Genomic DNA, 8,937 nt, shown 5'->3' on the forward strand with positions numbered 1-8,937 from the left:
TGTGGGACCCTGCTCCGTGGGGGCTCTCACAGAGCCGCTGGTGTAGGGTTAGCAGGGAAACACCCCTGGGAAAGGCAGCGAGAGAGGCTTTCTGAGAGGATGAGGGGCTCAGACCCTGCCTTCCTCCTGCTCGGGGCTATTGGGGTGGGCAGGGAGCTACGGCTGTGGGTGCCCAGTGCAAGCAGGAGGGCGCAGGCAGAGCGGAGACATTGGGTTTGGGGAGCACAAACAGATGTGCACTGCCTGGAAAATGGGAGTAATGGTGCCGTGGGCTGAGCGAGCGGCCTGGGGCACACAGTGGGATGGGGATTTGCATTGCTGATCCCGCAGCACCCGGCTTGGGGTGCCCCTGCAGCCCTTGACCCCAGTCTGGGGGGTTCACGCTGAGGCCACTGCCCTGAGCCGCTCCTCGGTGCTCAGCTCCTGGCCGCTCTCCCTCGCTGCCGGTTCCTGACACCGGCGTCTCCTGGCAGCGAGGGCAGACGCGTGCCCAGCACCCACTGGCTCTGTCCTGCACCCAGGGCTGCGAGATTTGGATGTTTTGGGGAACTTTGGCTGCCCGAGAGCTTTGCCAAGGGAGGGCAAGGCATGCAGAGAGATAAATGCGTGTGTGGGCTTTGGCTTGTTTGGAAGATGCCTCTGCTCCTGGCTGTGTCCCGGTGCCGAGGCTCAGCCCTGCTGCAGGGTGCTGCATCGCCCCATCCTCCTGCTGCTGGACCCTGCCCAGGGGCTCTGGGGGATGCAGGGAGCTGCGCTGCCCTCGGATGGGACGGCTGTCCCGGTTCTGCTCTGCAGGACCCCATCTCCTCCAGGCCCTGCGTGGTCTCCTCTATCTCTGCTCCAGTACCTGCTGGGATTTGCCCCCACAGCCCCAGTCTGGGTGTCTCAGAGCTGGAAGTGAGGATCACTGCCTGTCCCATGGACCCCGTCCTCAGATGGGGCCCTGCTCTCCTTAGCAGCCTGTGCAGTTTCCTCCTCCTGCTCCCCTCCCTGCGTCCCCAATACGCGGGCACCGCTATCATTAATTGATGGGCTCATTGGAAGTTTACACATAGGTGGGTTTGGGAGCCTGGAGACCTCCCCAGGGCTGGGGAGAGCTCGGGGTGAGCTGTGCTGAGCTGTGCTGGGGGCCGTCCCCGTGCTGGAGCCTGTGGGGCTGGGATCTGCTGGGACCAAACAAAACTGGGTGAACCCCTGCGAAGCCGCGGCTCTTCCTGCAGGCAAAGGCGTTTCTGGAGCCTGTTCTCCTTGCACGTTTGCACCCCTGCACAGGCTGCCCGGGTGAAATTCAAATTTCCTATCTAGCTCCAGGGCCTGGAAACCCAAATTCCGCGGCACTCGGAGCGATGTCCAGCCTGGCAGATCCTGGGGGTTTGTTACTGCTGCTGCAATCGGACTTTGCTCCAGCCTCTGCACAAGCATCTGGTCCTTCTCTCCCCGGCTCAGTAAACCTTTGGAGAGCCCGTTTACATTACGGATAGCCCCATACATTCAGCAAGAGGCAATATATCAGCAATTTGGTTATTGCGGATTAGGTCTCGAATATCCCAGGGATATAATGTTGGTCTTTCTCACCTTGCGTGTAGGAGGACTAATGGTAAATTATCTGGATGGTTTACATTTCTGGTTTGTATTGGAGCTCCCAAGGACCAATTTATCCTGATTGAATTGCAAACAAGGCTTACTGTCATCTCGGACGCAGGGGCCAGGTCTCTCCATAAATTAATTCAGAGCAATTCAGGTTATCCCAAATTCTTCCTGTCGATGGGATAATGGCATAAATCCTGCTAATGTTTAGACTGGAAATTGTTTGCAGCAACCTGAGCTTGACTGATGGCTGCAATAGCAGAGAGCAGCACAGTTCCTGTCCCGAGGTGAGGGTGGGAAGAGCTGGGAGCCCGGCCCCTCCACCGCAGCGGCGCTGGTGGGCGCGCTGCAGGCATCGACTGCTCACAGGGAGGCTTTGACGTGGGGGGATCGTGTGGGTGACCCCCCTTGGCATGGGTTTTGCAGCAGCCAGGGTGCCGGTAGCTTTTCTGCACCGGGTGGGCAGCTGCAGCTGAGGCCCAGGCTCTTTTTGGGTGAGAAAGCAGGGAAACGAGGAGGAAGGAGTGCGTGGTTGTCCGGGCTGTTCTCATGGCCCCAAGGTTTCCCATGGCTCTTCCGTGCCCTGGTGTGGCAGCAGCACAGCTCCCCGCTGGCTCTTGGCAGCCCGGGGCTGTGTTTGCTCCCCAGGAACGTCCCTGCTGCTGCCCAAACGCTGTTGTGTAAACACCACGGGACGGGAGCGGGTCCAGCCCGGGCTTCCTACGAGTGCTTCACCTGCAGACCTGCCACAATTAAAACAGGGGCAGCAGAGCAGGGGGACGCACCATGGTGCAGCTGGAGCTCAGCACTGATTTGGGGAGAATGTGGGCTGTGATGATGGTGCCCTGTTCACATGGGCCGGCATCACCCGGGTCCTCAATGCCGTGCTGTGCTGTGCCATCCATCCCAAGGGTCCCTCCTGGCCTGGCCACCTGCGCTGCCTCACCCTGTGCAGGGGAGCTCCCCCATGCCCGGGTCCCCGCACGTTGTCATGGTGCAGGGGGCGGCTGCAGGATCCCCCTTCGGCACAGCTCTATGCTCTGGTAAACACTCCCAACAGCCCAGCTTAAGCACTTGACAGTGTTTATAAAGCTGCTTGCAGCAAACAGGCTTGGAAGTGCAGAACAAGTTGGTGTTTACACAAGCTGCTAATTATTTATTTGAAAATCCCAGGGATGAGCTGTGGGCTGTAACGACGAGCACACGGGGAGTGCTCTGCTCTTGCCCCACTGCGCTCGCACCAGGGCCGCGGTGAAAGGTTCAAAGCTGTCGGGGCAGGAGGAGGGCGGCAGTGCCCAAGGGTGCCCGATGGCCTTGCCGGAGCCATGGATCCCTGCTCCCTGCAGCAGCTCCTCAAGATGCTGCCATCCCACTGCGCTGCTGCAGACCCCTCACCGGTCAGGTACTTTGTGGTGCAGCCATCACTGCCCCATAGCTGGGCTGGGGCCAACAGCCCCTCGGTGGGTCCTTACCCCACAGTGGCCATGGGAGGGGGTCAGCACCCCAGGGCAGTGTCTGTTCCGCAGGCCTGGGCTGCGGCCAGGCTTCATTCCAGCACCATCGCCACCGGCCATTGCGGGCATCAGCGATTGCGCAGTTATTATGAAGGGATTAAATCCATTTTCTGTTTCATTTGACCTCACGGAGTGAATGCTGTCGCCTTTATTCCCGCACAGCGGCAGAAAAAGGCAGGGCTGTGCTGCACCAGCTGCAGGGAGGAGAGCGTGGCCCTGCCCGTGGTGCCAGGGCGCTCAGGGCAGCCCAGAGGTCACCTTTCCTGGGCCAGCCACGGGCCACACAGAAAACCCACCTCCAGGGTCACCTCCTGACCTCCTTGGTCATATCCTGACAGCAACGCACTGCTCTGCGCCAGCCCTGCCTCTCCCCTGGGGTGGGCAGCACAGTCGGCAGGAGCGAGGTTTCGGATGCTCTGTGGTGACGACTGGGCTGGCTGCACCCGGAGCACTGGGGTGGCATCCGTGATTTCCCACTGCCTTGGACCTTATTTGCTCTCCAAGAAGCTCACACAGAGCAGTTGGTTTGCTGCCCAGCCTGTCCTGCTAGCAGCGCCGTCTCGTCGCCCTGTCCTGCGGCACACGTTGGCCAACCGATCGTACTCACAGCCACGATCGCTGCCCAGTGCCAGGCTGCCTTGGTTGGACCAGTGAGACCCCATCACAGAGCTCCAGTGCTCGGCCCTGCACAGACAGCGCTGACCCTTCCCTGCTGCACCGGGGGAACGGAGCTGGGAGGTTTGGAATCTCCCTCGCAGCAGAGCCGTGGTGTTTGGGGTGGCTCGTGTAGCGATCCCGCCCCGTCTCCAGGCAGCCCCATCTCTGGTTTGGGACGGCGGCTGCGCTTTCTGCTCGCTGGACTGCCAGCCCCAGAGGTGCCCGCTTGATGGGAAACATCTTGTGCGCTTGGCAGTGCGCAGAGGCCATCTGCTCCTCCAGGAGGGGCGGCCGGGGGGGCTGGCACTACTTTAGACAAGTCACAGCTACGACCGTACGCGGCGTCGGCAGAGGGCAAAGCCGCGTTGGGTGTTCCTACATGTGTGGACTGTTATTAAGCAACAGAGTGATTTGTGGTGAGGTTGGAGGATTTGCCCTGCGCCGCTGCGGGTGTCACCCATGCCTGCACCCCCCATGTGCTGCCCCCCACTTCACCCCACGGCTTCCGCGCTCACCCACCCTGAGCCCAGCGTCACGGGAGTGATGTTGGCGGTGGGGTTAACCTGTTCTCCTCTTCCTTTGCAGTTCCTGTGAGCGCACCGGGACATCGCAAGCAGCAAACGTGAGCTGCCGGAGCCCCCCGATGGGACTGGAGCCGAGCTCCTGCGCGCCGCACGGGGATGAAGGTAGAGCCATGTTTCCGGCTACCTAAGCTCGCTGCTGCTGGTGGATATGGTCCCGTACCAGGCTTTGCGCACAGACTCTCAGCTCTGATCCCGCCCGAGACGTTTTAGCAGCGGCAGAGAGATCCCCAGCTGTGGAGCGGGCTCCTCCGACCACCCTGCAACGGAGGGGCTGCAGCGCTGGAGAGTTACTATGCAGCTTGGACTGCTTGTGGTGCTGGTTTTTCTCAGCTCGATGGATCTAACGGGCAGCAGCAAGGTGGTGAAGGGCAAGAGGCAAAGACGAAGTATGTATGAGACGCTTTTCTTCTCTTTCTTGTGATGCTGCGCGGTTTGTGGCATCGGTACTCGGTGGTGAATGTGATACCAGCCCCGACCGTGGGCGATTGCCCCGGTGCCTGCAGTCAGGGACAGCCCTGCAGGCTGTGCCTCGGGACAGGGACCGGCCAATGGCTCCTCGCAGGGCCCGGCCAATGGCTCCTGGCATCATCAGGCGCCTTCCTGGGAGAAGGGAGCAGTCGAGGGAAGGGAAGGGGGCATCCATCGCTCCCCATCCATCGCTCCCCATCCCCCTGCCCAGTGCTGCTGCTGCTCTGTCCTTTCCCCCATCCCATCACACCCGGAGCCCCCGCAGGCTCTCCCCCGGGCAGTGGCCATGCATGGGTCCCTCTCAGGTACTGGGCCATGATGCGGCCGTGCTGTGGTGGGACCCGAGGTGCACAGGGTTTTAACTGTCCCTCCGACCCGGGTGGTCCTTGGCCGGTCCCAGCCCAGGACATCCTGGCTGAGCCAGCACAAGAGCAGGACGTGGGTTTGCCCTCGTTCACGTCAGCTCGTTTTAGAGCTGTTTTACATTAGAGCTGTTCCAAATTAAATTACATAAAAATTATTTTATATTAAAGCTGGGACCGCCGAGCCCTGTGAGAACAAGCAAAACTTGATGTCATGGCTAATGCTATAAAGCGCAGTTTCCAGTGAGGGCCCGGTTTGTGCCTTTGTCGTGGAGGCAGACCTTGGCACCGCTGCCCAGCGCTGCGGGAGGGATGGGGCTGGGTCCTGGGGGTCCTTGTGTATGGGGTGACAGGGCCCAAAATACTGAGGGGAGGTCCCGGTCCAGACCCCACAAACCCTTCAGGGCACCAAGGGGCTGGGGGCTGGGACCTCTCTGCCTTCTGGTCCATTTCCCATGGACCCTGCGCTGGGGCTGGGCGCTGCGGGGTCGCGGCTCACAGGGGCAGAGAGGAGGTTTCTCACCTCCTGGTCTGGCACATGAACACCGTGGGGCTCTGTGCTTGCTTTTGAAGTGTAGTAAACACAGTATTTAAAAGAATACACTTTTTAAATACACAGCTTTTCTATAAACAAGGACACAGCTTGCATAATAAACTAATAAAAATAACCTGCATTCTAGCTTGCAAAGAATGCTATTGGTTTCAAAACAAGCAGCATTTTATACGATAATTAAAAGCAGAAAACTCTGAAGACATGGGATTGAGTATTTTTCTTGGACTGGACTTCGGAGCTGAGAACACATCTCTATTTTGGGGCAGTGAAATCTCCTGCACTGACGGGTACAGTTAGCATGAGCGGGGTCAGAGCGAGCTTGAGCTGCAGCCTGGCTCCAGGCACGGTGCAGAATTACCCAGGTGGTAATTAACCTTAATGCCCACAGCCCCAAGAGGGGAGGGGGCGTGGAGGCCACAGTGTCACATTTTGGGGTGCGTGCAGAGCCCGGGCGGGCACTAACCCTGTCTCCCTCCTGCTCTCCCAGTTAGCACTGAGCTGAGCCAGGGCTGTGCCAGAGGCTGCGACCTGTGCTCTGAGTTCAACGGGTGCCTGAGATGTTCCCCCAAACTCTTCATCCTTCTGGAGAGGAACGACATCCGGCAAATCGGGATCTGCCTGCCGTCTTGTCCGCTGGGGTACTTCGGCCTTCGCAATACAGACATGAACAAGTGCATCAGTGAGTGCGGGGTGGGAGGACGGGGCGATGCGGGAGGGCGGTGGTGCTGTGCAGGGCATGCTGCTGCCTGCACCTGGGTGAGAGGGGATGCGGTGGCTGTAGCCAAGGGGAGGAGGTGGTGCTGAGCAGGGCAGTGCTCTACCCCATAACTTATCCCCATTTACTGCAGCTGGAGTGGTTGATACAGGGCTTCGTTCTGCCCCGTCCCACTCTGGCTGTCTGATGAGCACCAGCCCAAGACTTTCCCACTGTGCCTGGTTTTGATCTGGTGGTGGTTGCAGGCTGTGAGCGCCGCAGCACCACGGCTCTGTCCTGTACCAGGGAATGGCTCAAAGAAAACAGAGTGGCACAGCAAGGACATCCAGAGTGGCCCTGGCTCCTGGCAGACCCCTGCAGCGACTTCTTGTTAGCTGCGAGGAGGTCTCTGTGTCTTTTGCTCCCATCAGAATACGTGATGGCTTTGTGGTTTTCTTTTCTCCCCCAGAATGCAAAATTGAGAACTGCGAGTCCTGTTTCAGTCGAAACTTTTGCACAAAATGTAAGGAAGGTTTGTATTTGCACAAAGGGAGATGTTACGTCACCTGCCCCGAAGGCTACTCTGCTGCCAACGGCACCATGGAGTGCAGCAGTCCTGGTAAGTGATGCTCGGGCACCTCTTGCTGAGCTCCGTGTGCGTCTGTCGGGTCTGGTCACATCTATTGCTGATAAAATGAACGCCTCTCAGACAACAGCTCATGGTACCCGTGTTGAGGGGCCAGACCCAGTGCTTCAGAGGGCAGAGCCTCTTGGGGACCAGTCTAGACAGGGAGCAGCACCCAGCGCTGCTGTCGCGTGTCTGGGACGTGTGAAAGGAGGAGGTGCCTTGAAAATCTGGGGAGCTGCTGGGGTACCACGTGTACCCTTCAAACCTGCAGCGGGGAGAGGTGTGAGGGCTGCGAAGTCCTGAGGCAGCGATGGAGAAACGAGAGTCACCGCTGGCCTCTCTTTTTGTCTGGCAGCGCAATGTGAAATGAGCGAGTGGGGGCCCTGGGGGCCCTGCTCCAAGAAGAGGAAGCTCTGTGGCTTCAAGAAGGGCAACGAAGAGCGAACGCGGCGGGTTCTGCAGGCTCCCTCCGGGGACGCGTCCCTGTGTCCCGCCACCACGGAGGTGCGGCGATGCACCGTGCAGAAGAACCAGTGCCCCGAAGGTGAGCGGACGTGGGATCCCTCATCCCTCCCCAGCAGCCTTTGTTTGTCAGGCCCAAGTACTCAGCCATTTGTCCGGTATTGTGTGTGGTGCGTGTCTCACTACCCCCCACAGTACAGGGGACACAGCGTGACAGCAGCCAGAAACACCCCGGGTGGAATTGGCACAGCCCCCTGGGTGGGGGACCCACAGCAGAGCCTGTTGTGTCCCATGGGCTTTTGGATATTTTAGCTTCTCCTCTGGCCAGAGAGCAGCCATCGGTGCACGCCTGTGCGCTGCGGTGGTGGGAGTCGTCTTCCCCTCCACCAAATTGCTTAGGTCTGTGCTTTTCCCAGGAATTGGAGAAAATTCAGTTTGGTCACCCCCGTATGGGATGGACGAGGGTTGCAGCCGGGTGGAGCATTTTGGGGTGAACCGGCTCTGAGCAGTGACCGACGTTGCTGAGCAGGGGGGCAGACACGGCCGCCCTGTTCCTCTGCTGCACCCACAGCGTGCGTTAGTGAGGGGCTTGGTATGAGCAAGTGTTAACACTGCTGCTGGGGACCACGATTACACAGCCAAACCCTGATCTGATGCTGCTTCCCTGTCTGTATTTAGGCAGCAGCTCACGATAGAAAGCACAGCCGGGCAGATAGGGCGGCTCATGGACACCCCTGTGTGTGTAGGGGCACAGGCCCTTTGTCCCCCTCAGCAGCTCGCTCTGCCCCAGACCCTGATGATGCCCCTTTGCTTTCCTGCAGGGAAAAGGAAGAAAAAGGAAGAGCAAGGAAAGCAAGATAATGCGAACGGGAACAGGAATCGGAAAGACACCAAAGACACTAAGTCTGGCACCAAGAAGAGGAAGAGCAAACAGAGAGGGGCCGCGGTCCCTGCGACGTCTGCCAGCCCTGCCCAGTAGCTGCCCCGTACGTCACCTGAGGGCAAGACTTCGTTGCTGCTATGTATATGAAAGCTTTATTGAACCAGAGCACTGCTACACAACACGTACACATGTCCAGAAAGACAGACATATACTCCCGGACCGACCACAGACCCAAAGGAAACTACACACACACACAATAGTGAAGAAGGCCGCACACACGGGGCACCCAGGACACGGAGGGACACCCCCTCCCCGGGTCTCCATGGGGGCGCCGAGGGGAGGAGAAGTGGAGGAGGAGACGACGCAGGACCCGGATGTGAGACTTCATGACCAAAGGCCTCGACTCGAGAGCGGGCGACTGGAAGGGGCGAGGTTGGGCCTGTGTGGCCGCTCCCCTGACCTGGGCCTGTACTCACGCAAAGGCAGAGGCCTCTTTCTCTTCCCCCAGCCCTTTATTTTGTGTTTTGAACTGTATGACTTTATCA

General features: G+C 59.2%; 1 protein-coding gene across 1 annotated transcript; it reads left to right on the forward strand.

Moving 5' to 3' along the window:
- The first annotated feature begins 4,634 nt into the window (after positions 1-4,634).
- Positions 4,635-8,488, forward strand: RSPO1 (R-spondin 1). Its single transcript, XM_010188024.1, has 5 exons — positions 4,635-4,728; positions 6,213-6,404; positions 6,889-7,038; positions 7,403-7,591; positions 8,331-8,488. Exons 1-5 carry the CDS (start codon positions 4,635-4,637, stop codon positions 8,486-8,488), a joined length of 783 nt encoding a protein of 260 aa, XP_010186326.1.
- Positions 8,489-8,937: the final 449 nt, after the last annotated feature.

This window comes from Mesitornis unicolor, unplaced genomic scaffold, assembly GCF_000695765.1.
Source record: "Mesitornis unicolor isolate BGI_N332 unplaced genomic scaffold, ASM69576v1 scaffold42067, whole genome shotgun sequence".
Taxonomy (NCBI): Eukaryota; Metazoa; Chordata; class Aves; order Mesitornithiformes; family Mesitornithidae; genus Mesitornis; species Mesitornis unicolor.

Coding starts and splice junctions, on each gene's coding strand:
- RSPO1 (XM_010188024.1), top strand. CDS start 4,635: ATGCAGCTTGGACTGCTTGTGGTGCTGGTTTTTCTCAGCTCGATGGAT. Junction 4,729..6,212: donor GGGCAAGAGGCAAAGACGAA/GTATGTATGAGA, acceptor CTGCTCTCCCAG/TTAGCACTGAGCTGAGCCAG. Junction 6,405..6,888: donor AGACATGAACAAGTGCATCA/GTGAGTGCGGGG, acceptor TTTCTCCCCCAG/AATGCAAAATTGAGAACTGC.